The sequence below is a fragment of the Manis pentadactyla genome, chromosome 3 (genome assembly GCF_030020395.1).
Source record: "Manis pentadactyla isolate mManPen7 chromosome 3, mManPen7.hap1, whole genome shotgun sequence".
In the NCBI taxonomy this organism is placed as follows: Eukaryota; Metazoa; Chordata; class Mammalia; order Pholidota; family Manidae; genus Manis; species Manis pentadactyla.
In genome coordinates this window covers 217,110,221-217,123,136 of record NC_080021.1, presented here as the reverse complement: position 1 = coordinate 217,123,136, position 12,916 = coordinate 217,110,221, and the positions used below count along the sequence as shown (strand labels likewise).

General features: G+C 46.3%; 1 protein-coding gene across 6 annotated transcripts in view; it reads left to right on the top strand.

Annotated features, from left to right (window-relative positions):
* Nucleotides 1-12,916, top strand: part of RAPGEF1 (Rap guanine nucleotide exchange factor 1) — a 130,974-nt gene that overhangs the window by 17,040 nt on the left and 101,018 nt on the right. The window contains exon 1 of one of the 6 annotated variants that reach the window (XM_036913515.2): nt 5,104-5,298. The exons of 4 other annotated variants lie outside the window; for them this stretch is intronic. In XM_036913515.2, the coding sequence (XP_036769410.2) occupies nt 5,235-5,298 (64 nt within the window). In that variant the 5' untranslated portion in view covers nt 5,104-5,234. Of the gene's footprint in view, nt 1-5,103; nt 5,299-12,916 lie in introns of those variants that run through there. One more of the 6 variants, XM_036913516.2, reaches the window with a different exon arrangement.

The window sequence follows — 12,916 nt, the reverse complement described above, 5'->3', positions numbered from 1 at the left end:
ACCTCCTCCTCTGGGTGTTCCAGGAGGCATCACAAGTTTAAGAATTGTTCTCCATCACACTGAGACTTTCCCCCGAGGATTCCAAATAGCATGAAATAACTGGCAGAGAAGAAAATTAGTATCTCTGCTCACTTAAAAAATAGTTCCTGTCTCTCAATTCCAGGTGGAATTATAAAATAAGGAGTGTGGGCTTTCTCCCTTTTATGTCCTGCAGGCTAGGTTTAGTCCTTGGCCCTGTCCTGACTTTAAATTGAACAACAAATAAACAGCTTTTTTCAAGAGGCCAGCTGCTGATTTAGCAGCGAGGGCTCTGCTTTGATTGCCCTTCTGCTACTGAATCAGCGTTGTTCACCAGGGTCCTCAGAAACCCAGAGGCTGTTCATGGGGGTGCCTTGGAATCAGAAATTCTAAATACCCCCGTATTTTGTTAGACCCCCAAGAAGGATGGACTGGTGGACTTCATAGTTCATTTTGCAGAGCATCACTTCTAGGCCTGCCTGGACAGAATGAAGCAGCCGTGCTTGGGGCGCAGGGAGGGTCAGCCCTTTGGTGTTACTGACACACCTGCCAGAAGCCGGGCAGCTGGCTCCTGTGGAGAAACCAGAGACTGGGAGTCGGTGAGCTGGGTTCTCTGGCCATCTTTAGACCTTGAGGAAACAGCTTTCCCTCTCCGGACCTCGGTTTCCTCATTTTGGAATGAGAGGGTTGGATTAGTTCCCTTGGTTAGCGGTTCTTAACCTCTGGAAACTCTTTGAGACTTGGGTGAAAGCCATGGACTTCCCTTCCCAGAAAAATGAGCGTACATGGTGTGACCAACATTTAGGAACCCCCTGAAGCCCATGATATGAAGCCTTGGACCTACAAGGCCCCGCCCCATCTGACCTCCACCAGCCTCTGCCCACTCACGTACTTCTAGCTGCACAGGGCCTTTGCACGTGCTGCCCCTGCCCAGAATGCTCTTGGCCCTGACGCCTGGTCAGCTCCTGCTCATCCTTTGAGTCTCATTCTGTGACCTCCCAAGTTAGATGTGGTCACCCTGCTGGACATGCTTCCCTTACCCTGGACTTTTCAGCCCTGGTCACACTGGTGACTAAGTGCCTCTCCCTAAGCTCCATGTTGGTGTTTAGTGGGTGAATGTCTGAGGCCCCTCCGGCCGTGACATTCTGAGACTGGTCCATGAGTAGGTGCTTCCTGTGACATTACGTGAGTTGTGCCTCTGCCTCAATGACATCCTCTGAGGCTGGGCAGGAATGTCACTTCAAAGCTAGGTCTGGAGGGCCCAGAAGACCTGGCTCCCAGATTTTCTGACTCAGTGCTCTGCTGGGCCTGACCTCCAGGCTGCTTGGTGCCATTTGTTTATGCCCTGGACCAAGGTGGAACGCCCACTTGGAACATTCCCACAGTGCTTGGCGCTTCCTCATATTGTTGTATTTTCCTCTGGAGGGGAAGTGACCAGTGTCTGACTTTCCTCCCAGCAGACGAATTCCATGCACAAAGCTTCGTGTCCACTACTGGGCCCCCTCCTCTGTCTCCCTACCTCTGGGGGGTGGGGCCGAATGTGCACCTTGCGGCAGCCCCTTGCCTTCCCCTCCTGAGCCTTGGTTTCTGTCTTACTCCCTTAAGAAGCAAGCAGCCCCCTGCAGGACCCCCTGGCTCAGGTTCTTCTGAATCCGGGGTGTCCTGTGTGGCGGGGCGGGCTCTCTGTAGTGCGTTCCAGAGCTTCCGCAGCCAGTGTCACCTCCCTGGTTTATGCCACTTCCCATGGTCAAAGTATTGTTCCGATGGTACAAATACTCGTAAGTGAAGTTTTATTTTATCTGCACTCAGGGAATGAGCTGTTAACCAGAATGTAGCAGCAAATCTCACTGTGATAAGGAAAAAAATAAAAGCCCTTATGTAGGTAAATAATTTATCTTTAATGTGTCTAACACAGGACTTTATAAACAATAAAATAATAGGAACAGCAATAGTAGCTATTCTTTAAGAGTATCTGCCTTGTGGCAAGCACTTTTTAAACATATTTAACCTTTGAACTGCCCTATGACATAGGAGGCATAATAGTACACATTTTACAGAGGTGACAAATCAGGTCCAGGGAGGTAAAGTTTCTATCCTAAAGTTGCCCCGCTGGTAAGCAGCCACACAGGGAGTCGAGCAGGTCGCTGCCCTCCAGCGCCCGTGCCTTCCCGCTGCTCTCCTCGCCTGGTCGTGAGGACACGGGTAACAGGTGTCCTAGCCGAGGGTGAAAATCCTGGGCCTCGGTCCGGCTGTCTAAGTGTGAAGCCTTGATCCCCTCTTTGCCCATCTGTGGAATGGGGGCTGGGCTCGTTGGATGAGCTTTGGGGGCTTGTGTAGTGATCCCTCAGAGAGTAACTTTGGCCACATGTGGGCAAACACAGCTGATGTAAAGCATATAGTACAGCATTCACAGCATCCTCGAGGCATTTATGCAAGATGTGGAAACATGTTGGCTGTGCATTGATCAGCCTGTTTCTGGTGGCACTTCATTTTCCACTGGTCTCGGCTGTTAGAGTCCCACGTGGTCTGCCTGAGGTGTGGACTGAAGAGCAGAATCACTTGCCCATCTTGGATTGTGAGCATATTGGATTGGATTCGCCCTTGGGGATGACTTTAAAAGATACTTTTTCTGAGCTGGGAATTAGGAATTCTTAAGAATAGGGTATTCTGTTTATATCTGCTCCACCCCCAAATAGTTCACATTTGAATCATTTGGGGAGGCCATGGTGCCCCAAGGAGCCGTTGACCCCAGGGTCCTCATCGCAAAGCTGTTCTCTCAGGGAAATCTCTGGCTCATTAGGAACGCCCGTCAGTAAATTAGTTGTTTGGAGCTTGGGATGCGTTTTCTCATGGGAACCCTGTTAAGAAGGTGGCAGCCCCCAGCTAAGAAATGGCAGAGTGGGTTCCCTGTGTGTTGCCTGGTGTCCTGCATGATATGTCCAATGTCATGTACATGGTTCCTGATTTCAGCAGCTTTGCAGACTAATAGGGGAAATAAGAAAGAAAGGTATGGATGGAACTCCAAGTCAGGAGGCTTCTGCCTGGGCTGAGGGGCTGGGAAGGTGAGTGAAACTGCTCTTGCAGGAAGGAGAGTTATTTATCAATTAGAAATTCTCGTTAACCCTTTCTAGGGGGCTTGGGGGCAGTCGGGGTGTGTATGTCACAGGGAGAATTCTCATGTGTTCATCCATTTGTTTATTCCTTTATCTCCCCGCCCATTTGTTCTTACGCACCTACTGTGTGTGAGTGTTCTGTTCATTCTGGACGGCATGGTGTGTAGACCGTTTGTAAATTGTTTGCTAAATGTTCGTAAGTTAAATCTTAAATGCAAGGCAACGTTAAGATGCGGGTTCATAAGTAAAGCCTTTTGGTCTGTTGTGCTTTGCAGATGGATTGAACTTCATCTTAGGGAAGAAATGAGGTGAGATGTCATTTTGGCACTGCAGACTTGCCTAAGGAAGGCTGTTACAGCATTTAGTGAGAAACATCTCATCAGAATTTATCAAAAGATTAGTGGTGAGGGTGGAGCAGTGGATTTAAACTAGATGTTTTACCAGCTTTAGGGTTTCGGGGGAGCTCCTGGCACAGTGGGGCTTCCAGCCTTTGCACTTTCAGTTTGTGGTCACAGTTTGATTTGAGGGCGAGCTGGGCGGCACAGTGTGGAGGAGCCGGGGATTGGCAGTGGCCTTCACTCAACTGCTCTTTCCTGGCCCTCTTTGGAGGGGGGAAATGGGCATGTGCTGTTTGCTTTCACATGTTTGGAATATCAGACTATGATTCTGTCAGATGATGTCTGTATTGGTAGATGAAAGTATGAAGCCCTAAGTTCTTGGAGAGGCTGAGAAGTGGCTCATTGTGCGTGCTCTGGCAGGATTATCTCCTTCCCCCTCAGGGTGGGCAGGGGCTGATGCCCCTCAGTGGCGTGGCACCTGGAAGTCGTGATGAAGCACATCGGCAGTCAGAGCCCAGGTGGCGTTTCGCGCCTCTGGCACTCCGTCTCCTCGGTCCGCTCTCGTTCTCTAATCTGTTGCCATATCGTGCCATCTGACCGCAATAGAACGAAATTCATTGTGTGTCTGACTAAATTGACGGAAGCCAGAAGTCTGCCATCTGAACTAAAACAGTTTCACGGTTTAAGATTATAAAAACGTTGATGATAAATATTTACCAAGGGATCCCAGTGTCAGGCAGCACAGTCAGTGCTTCACATTGTTATCTGCTCTTCATACAGCTGAGGAGGCAGGGCTGGAACTGTGCCCGTTTCGAGGGCGAGGAGCACAAGACCGCCACGCCCAGGTGGCAGAGCCAGGATTTGAACCCAGGCCGTTGGGCCTCCACTCCTACCACTGTGTGCTCCGAGGGGTTCTTGAGAGCTTTTCCAGCCTCAAACTCAGGGATCGAAATCAACGCAATCTTTCCCTCTATCTTGCCATTTCCTTCCTTTTTACCAAGAAGTATATGATTTCATGCCTTTCTTTTCTTCCAGGAAACCTATTGTTAAAAATTTAGGTGGCACAACAATTTGTTTAGAAAAATCATTTCCAAAAGAGAGTGGAAGGTTAGAGCTTGAAGTCACAGACTCTTTGCTGTACTTGTCCTCTGTGCTGTTTTCTTCTTTGGCAACTGAGGTTGCAGCTTGCATTTTGATGTTTGTTTCTCTTGGAAAGAGTACTGAGGAAATCAGTTTGTTTTCTCTGGTGGAACTCTTCCTAATGCGCACTGGTCTGAGGGTGAGAACCCCAAAAAGAGGGTGTGACATGAGGGTCTGTGTGAAAACGTTTCTCATGGCACACCAAGATTGATTGATGACGCGATTCCCCACTCCAACCCCAAGGAAAAACTGTATCGAAAGTGTTTGGAAATACGGTGTTCATTCATTTTCTGAGGCCTCTGCTCTGCTGTCTGATGAGTAATTGAGGGCCAAAGGGAGGCTGAGGAAGACATTCCTAATATAGCCGGTTACCAAGTCCCACCGGCAGAGCGATAACAAGCCTTTTCTTCTGATTTCCTCCCTGGGAGTGCAGAGTTTGAAAGGCAGGAGTTTGCAGGACCATTCAGAGTAGAGTTCCAGTCATTCCTGCGAAGGTCTGCTAGAGCCGCTGCTGGGTGATCGGGGTGCTGAGAGATGAAGGCCCTTTCAGCTGGTGACTTGGTTTTCATTCACTGTTAGCAAAGACGTCTGGGCTGGAAGGGTCCTGTCGTCTTCTGGCTTTAGCATGGGCAATGCTATTGAGAAACAGAAGCCCCTGAGACGAAGCCATCTGTGTCCCTGGAAACAAGGTAAGAAGGTCCTGGGCTTTATCTCCAGGAAGAAGGAAGGAGGAAGCCTTCCATTGGGATAGTTTGGCTCAGAACCATACCTGAAACTGCTTGAGAAAATGCCTTCCAGATTAGAAAATGCTTGCAGTTCAACATAGTTTAAAGAAACTTAACAGTTCTCCTAAGAAATTAATTCATATCTTCATGTGATGTCATGGCTTGGCTAAGAATTTAGTTCAGCTTGAGTTTTTTGTTCAGTGCAGCTTGTATCAGTTGAAGTTATTCAGGTTTAAAAAATAGTCCAAATAAAAAATTTTATATGCACGGGAGTTTGAATCTTTTGTGAGAGTTTGGTTAGAGAATGTTATTAATAGCTTTTTAACACATAGCGCCTTTCTTCCAAAGAGTTCAAAGTAACTGTAAAAAAACTCATGATCTTATCCATTCTAGGTGCCCATGGTACAGGGTAGCAGCATCTGTTAGCACCAACTCTGTGCCCCTCAGGGGCTCATGTCAGTGCCAGCTTTGAGGAGGGGAGGCCAGCGACCTTCCTGGCAGTGCGCAGCATGCCTGGAACTGGGGGACCATCTGACAGTGGCCCAGGGCAGTTTGGTCTTCCAGTGCGCTTGGCTGCCTTTTTCCCCCATTACTAGTCCAGCAGATCGGCAGCTGGCAGACCTGGCAGGCAAGCCAAAACGCCAGAGTTGGTGTGGCACCCTCAGGACCTCATCAGGTCTAGGCTCTTCTACCTCCATTTGCCACGAAAGAGGAAGCACTTGACCGGTAGCAAGATGGTTTGGTCACAGACTGAATGTATGAGTATGTGCTTTTGAACAGAAAAAATAGGCTGGAAGCCAGTCCATGGAAATACTAACAGTCGTGGTCTTTTGTGGTCTGGTTACAGATTTCTATTTTGGTTTTTTTTCATAAAAAAAATGTAGGTGGGATGCTGATACACTGTCAGGCTCCAGCCCCTCTGACTTCCATCATGTTCTTTGTCCAGCATGTTACTTCGGAAAAGGTCCTGCTTACTGGTTCTTGATCGGGCCCTGGCTTGAACAGAACAGCAATAAAAGACACATGGGGACACAGTTCAGGGAGTTTGAATATGAACTGAGTGGCAGATGATACCTGGGGACTGTTGCTAATTTCATTACGCGTGGTAATGGCAGTGAGTCATGCAGGAGAATGCCCTTTTTTGGATGATCATGCTGAAGTATTCAGGGGTAAAGGGTCATGCTGTCTACAATTTTACTCCAAAATAGCTCAGGCGAATGAATGAGTACATACATACAGATCAGCAAAACAGGGTAAGTTTAACAAGTATTAGAATACAGGTTATAGGTAAATGAGGTGGTATACTTTCCTTAATGTATTTTTATTCGCTTTTTGGAAATAAAAACCAGTTGCTGATTACGACATCAGAGTGCAGTGTCCTTCAGAAGAATGAAACTCGCAGACATGGGTATTTTCTGAGGTGGGCTGGATACAATACACTTTTCAGGGCTACGTGGGCCAGTATCTGTAGGCACCAGAAAGAAAACTGGCATAAAAATCCAGTAACTCAAAAGCATCACTTTTATAACAGGAATTTAATAAATTTGCTTGCTTTGGGGTTATCTGATTTCCTTAGAAAAATGTGTGAGTTAAAACTTTGAAAGCAGCTGAGTTTACAGAAAAAAAAAGCTTTTATGTTTTATTTTGTGTAGTTGTTTTCAATAATTTAAATGAGAGGAGTTGATAGTAGGGATTTCAGGATCCACAGTAAACGGGATACAACAGTTCATTGCCCCTGATAAGTCTTGGTGGATCCTGTTGACAGGAGCACGTCCTTCCCAGTGTAGGGGTGTGTCCATCTGTGTGGGTCAGACCCCGGAACGGCCATTCATCTCCCTGGTCCAAAGTCCATCAAAGCCATGCCAAGGACCCATAATAACAAGGGTGTGGAGTAGCCCTTCACAAGGCCCATGTCCTTGTCTTTGTCTAAAAGCTCTTTTATATTTGGAAATGGGATTTTAGAAGAATATTCGAAACCAGATTTAGCAAATCCCAGGTACTACCCAAACCCTGATCTGAGTGCATTTTCCATGTTTCACGCTCAACACAGTTGTGAAATCTCAGTGGATGATTGTGGCTCCAGGCTCCAGGGCAAGCAGCACTGATCAGTGCCTGCTCTTTTAGGGGCCAGTAAATGGGAGACTGACCCACATCCTCGTGTGCATTTGCTGCAGGCAGCTGGGACGGCCCAGGCTGCCCATTGTCCTGCACGCAGAGGCTCCAGGGAATACAGATTCTAACCAGAGCCAGACAGCTGTGATGAGGAAGGTCAAACCCAAATACATTCTGAAAGGAAATTTAAAGGAAATCATTATCTGCTCTTTAGATCATACACGTTTCTATTTCCAGGTAATTCATACACCTGGGAAGTTGAAAAATTGAAGACACAGAATACTAGTTCGAGAAACCCAAATCTCACCACTTGTGCCTGCTGTCCCCAAAGAGCACTCTATACCGCATAGGAAAATGTCTCTCTAATGATTTTATACAGCACGGTCACATACCAGTGAGGGAACCGGCATTATACTCTCTTCTTCTTGTTTTTCTGATAGCTTTCAGAACCCAGAACTTAGGGAGAAAACAGTACTGCTCTTTTTAGTTTCTGCAGTAATGGGAGCTCACGATGGTCGGTAAATCTGAGTCATCTGCATTGCTGTAGTGAATTCTAGCAGGCCCCCATTCCAGAAAAAATAGGATGGGAGGTCAGATAAGGCAGCAGCTTCCGGAGTGATCCTGAAGGTCCCAGCAGCTAGTCTGCCTTTGGCTTGCTGTCTGACCTTTAATAAGTGGATTTTGTGGTTCTTAATAGCCTCACCCCCTGTCTACCTGTACCTCTGGTGGCCTTCCCCAAATACCTGCATCTCATTTATTTCTTACCATCGTCACCACAGGGATTCTTTATGATCTGTTTGCCCCACTTCCTGATGGTAAGCCACCTGAGGCTGTCTGTCAGTGGCGTCCTCTGCTCTCCACACTAGCGCAGGGTGTGGCCCGAGTGCTCCCTGGCTCCCAGCGTCTCCCTGCGGTGTGCGAGGCGGAGCCTGCTCCCTGGCACCTAGTGGGTGCTAGGGAACTGGTGGCCACCCATGCTGGCCGGTATGCAGTGATACATGGGGCTTGGAACGCTCCTTCTCTGCCTTCTGATGCCCAAAGTAGAGACCGTGGGGATGAAAACAGGTACACCCTTCCCTATCTCACAGTAATTCTGAATTGACAGAGATTAAGTTTATTGATGATCATTCACATTTCTAAAGATTGCTTCATAAAAGGTGCTTAAATCATAGGTCAACATCTAGTTGATTTGTAGACCCAGACACCTGGGGGAAACCTCCAATTAGTGCTGAAGTGAGCTTCTCCTGCCATTTGCCTATAAGCCTGCCCCCTCTTCTTCCCTTTTCAGAAATAATTTGAAGGCTTGATTACAGTGGTCATTTTGGCTCTTGGGAGTACAACATGGACAGAATTAAAAATTGCAGCGTAATTGCAAATTGAATTGTTATCTCCTTATGAAATCCCAGCAGCTTGGGGCCATCCCAGCCTGGTAAGTGGAAACCGTAGTGATTTGCATGGTTGTGCACTGTTGGGTGTGAGCAACTGAAATTAGAACCCTCAGTGGAAGAGCTGACTCTAAAAAGTGTCTTTCCCAGAGGAGACTGGGGGGTTTGCATTGCCGGGAAGGAGATTGGCTGGCTGGGGTGGGGGTGGGGAGGCAATGATTTGCATTAGTTCCACATGCTCCCTGGCTCCTCTGCTGTAGGGGCAAATTTAGAATTGTTTGGATTCCAGTCGCCAATGGTGTTTAGACTTGCCTTTACAAGCTAGGGAGTGAAGAAGCTTCTGGAGCTGCTGTGTGCCCATGTGCCAGGTAATTAATGTTGATAGCTTTTCTGGCCAAAGTCAAAGCCTGCCCACCTCCCATCATCCATTTTCTGGTCTGTATCCCGCTGCTTGGGGCTGCAGTGGTGTCTGGTGTCAGCCTCTCAGGGAGTACGCCGGAGTGTGCAAGGGCCAGGCGCTGCACCCAGACCACCAGCTCGGTGCCTTCGAGCTGAGTAAGGCGAGCTCCCACGACCCCACATTCCCAAGCCCATTTCCTGGTCTTTAATGCAATTAATACCCCCTGCCTCAAAGGGCTATTGTGAGAATTAAATGAGATGATTCATGTAAAGGGATCTAGCTTTTAACATATACTAAAAACTTAATAATAGTAATTCTTGTTTTCATATGCTGCGCAATAGTAGGAACCCTGGATTTACCAGGTCCACGGACAAGGAACATGTGCCTCGCTCTGTTCCCATCCCAACTAGGGTGAGAGTTGGCCAGCTCTGCCTGTTTCCTTCTCTTAGTTGGAGGGATCACATGCCAGGTGATTTCAGAGGTGCCTTTGAGGGCTGTGAACCGCCCTCACTGACCACTGCCCCTCGTCTGCAGGCTTCCCCAGTGTTCAGTATCTGGAGGACATCAGTTCTGTGGAGCACCATGGTCACAGGAGGGATTTGATGGTATTGAATTTCTTTGAAAAATGGTTACTTCGGGACCAGACATAATTGAGCTATTTTAGTTAACTAGAATATTATACTAAGCAGGACAGTCCGTGTTCCCACCCCAAGTACTGTAGCATTGGAATGTGGTCAGCGCGTGGACTCTGGAGCCTGGATGCCACGGTTGATTCCTTGCTCCCCCACTTTCTAGTTGCTCACCTTGGGGGAATTACTTCTGGGCCTCAGTTACCTCATCTGTAAGTAGAACCCACCTCACAGGGTGGGGTATGAGGATCAAGGGGTTTATATTTGTAAAGGGCTCAGGACAGTGCCTGGCACATAGCAAGTGTCCATTAAGTGCTCGTTACTGTTTTTAGGTTAAATACAGAGAGATTACCTTTATTTTAGTTGAAAAGATGGTACATTGTTAAAGACAAGATTGGGAAAAATGGACAAAATGCAAAGAAAATGCATTTTGGGTGTCAGAAGGGCCTAAAACAGTACTGTTATTTTCAGAGCTGCTGCCCATACATGAATCTTTTTCATATAGTTGTAATCATGTACAAATTATTTTGTTTTTCTTTGATTTCATGCTTCTGTGTGGTCTTCATAGCTACTATGACTGTGACTTCCCTTTTTGTTGTTACAAGTAAAGCAACAGTAAGTAGCTTCATTCATACATATTTGTGATTCTGTTAGATAATTTCCTTAGACTAAGCTCCCAGCATAAAGTTCCCAAGCCCAGGAACATAGGAAAGGTTTTGAGACTCAGGGATGCATTGGTTAACATTTTCATGAGTGATGTATCAATTTATCAGTTAGCCACAAGCATATCAGTGCTGAATATTATCATTTTGAAATTGTTTCTCATGTCAAACTTAATGTACTAATGCCATAGTGATGAGTTACCTAATGGTACGGGGCTCAGAGAAGGGACTGGGAAGTTCAGAAACCTTTACCAGTGCTAAGAATCTGTTTTCTCCAAAAAATTATGTTGTCTTATAGTCCTTTGCATTGAATTTGGCTCATTCTCATCCAGTGCCAACTTTCCCAGAACAGAGGCATGAAACTCTATTTAAGGATACCCATTTACCATCACAACTTTGTGTCTTCTGCCTCCCAGGGAGCAACAATTATTAAATACTTTAATTTCCTCATATGAAAGGGACAGAGTGATCCCAGAAGTGTTATTAACATTGTTAGCATAATGATTGCTGTTAGGCAGTGTGACTAATGACCCAACTGTTCCTCCTCACTGCTTCTGTTGAGGGCTGACTTGTTCCCATTTTCCCCTGTACGCAGCTGGGCACGACTCACTTGCTATTAAAATAGGTATGCTGCTATTAAACCGCTTGCTGCGAGGGTGGTTTTAATCAACAAGTGCAAGCAGCAGGGTCTTAGAGTAAACGCACAGGGACGAAGACAATATCTAAGCCTGTTCATTGATAAGGTTCTAAGCCATGTTTGGATGTGACCATTTATAAATAGGCACCAGGGCAGGAGAAAAAGGTTTTAAAGCAAAGGTTATTTACCATGCTTTAAGGAATCACTGGTGTCTTGAGCTAGAAAGGAATGGTAAAAATCTTCTAAAATGATTCCCTAATTTTCACTAATGAAGAAATTGAGGCTTAAAGAAGTAACTTGTCTCAAGTCCCGCAGCTAGCTTGTGGCTTAGTGTCTCCTGTTTTATAATGGTGATGTAACAATGAGATAATAAGGCATGTAATAACAATATAAAACAATATTATGTTATATATATTACTATATATTTATATATTTGCATGTTATAGAATATATGCTCATGAGTGTATACACATGTCCATCAAAATATCTAGCTGTATACTGATTTGTACATTTTATTATATACCTCAATATAAAAAAATTTTTAAAAACTATATGTTCAATACATAACATCTCCAATACATTGTATATTGTACCTACTATATATACAACATATAATATGATACAGTAATATATGTAATAATAATAATAATAATGGGGCATAATGTTACAGTAATGCTGATGGTCTCCTGTATGCCAGCAAGGCACTAAAAGCTGTGTACGTTAGGGGTGTTTTGTGAATCAGCTTGGTGTTATGTGGGAGATAAGATGCAGGAAATGGAAACCCTAAGGGAGCAGGGATTTTTCTCATGAGAAGTATGGGGTGGAGTTTTGGGTGGGTAAGAAAAGGGAAGGAAACTTCACTTTGTCACCAGATATTTCCAGATTTAGAACAATGTCTGTCCCTAGCCATTGGCTTCAGATATGTTCTATCCTGGGAACATGTGTAAAATGCATTTCCGTGTTTGGTTATTTCTTTTCCAGCTCTATAGGGGATGTCGCCACTTTGTAAGATAATAGTAACAGCCAGCGACCACATATATCCACTTACACTTGAATGATAGCTTATAGGGCACTTGATTTTAGAAGTAACTTCATGCTGAAATACCCAGATGACTGTTTCTGGGCAGCTTGTGGGCCACAGCTGAGGCAATTCATCGATTTATCTGTGCTTGAGGAAGACTATGAGGCCGGTGTGACTGGTGCACACTAGACTCAGGGGAGGGATCAGAGTTGAGGTCAGTGAGGAGCAAATCATGTAGGACCTTGTAGGTGACTGTGAGGAGTCTGAAGGGAGAGCTGGTAGGATTTGCTGCAGGGTTGAGTATGGGGTGTAAGAGAAAAAGGAGTCAGGAATGGCTCTGGTGTCCGGCCGGGCCTGTGCATTCTGTCTGCTGTAAATGGAAGCACGCCACTGGAGCAGGTGGCGGTGGGGTGACAGGAGCTGTGTTTGGGACAGGCTGAGTCTGATGTCTGTGAGAGATCTAATGGGAGATGGCCACCAGGCAGGTGGGTATAAGGACCCTGGGGTTTAGAGCACACTAGGCTTTGGTCTGACATGAAGATGGTGTTAAAGCCCGAGACAGGATGAGATTACCCAGGAAGTGAGTTAGAGGGGAGACGGGCCAAGGACTGAGCCCCAGGCATTTCCAGCATTAGGAGGTGGAAGTGCTGCGACAGACCCACCAGGTGGGTAGAAGAGGACAGAGGAGACTGTGGTGTCCTAGGAGCCATGTGCAGAGAGTGCGGTGGGGGCGGGA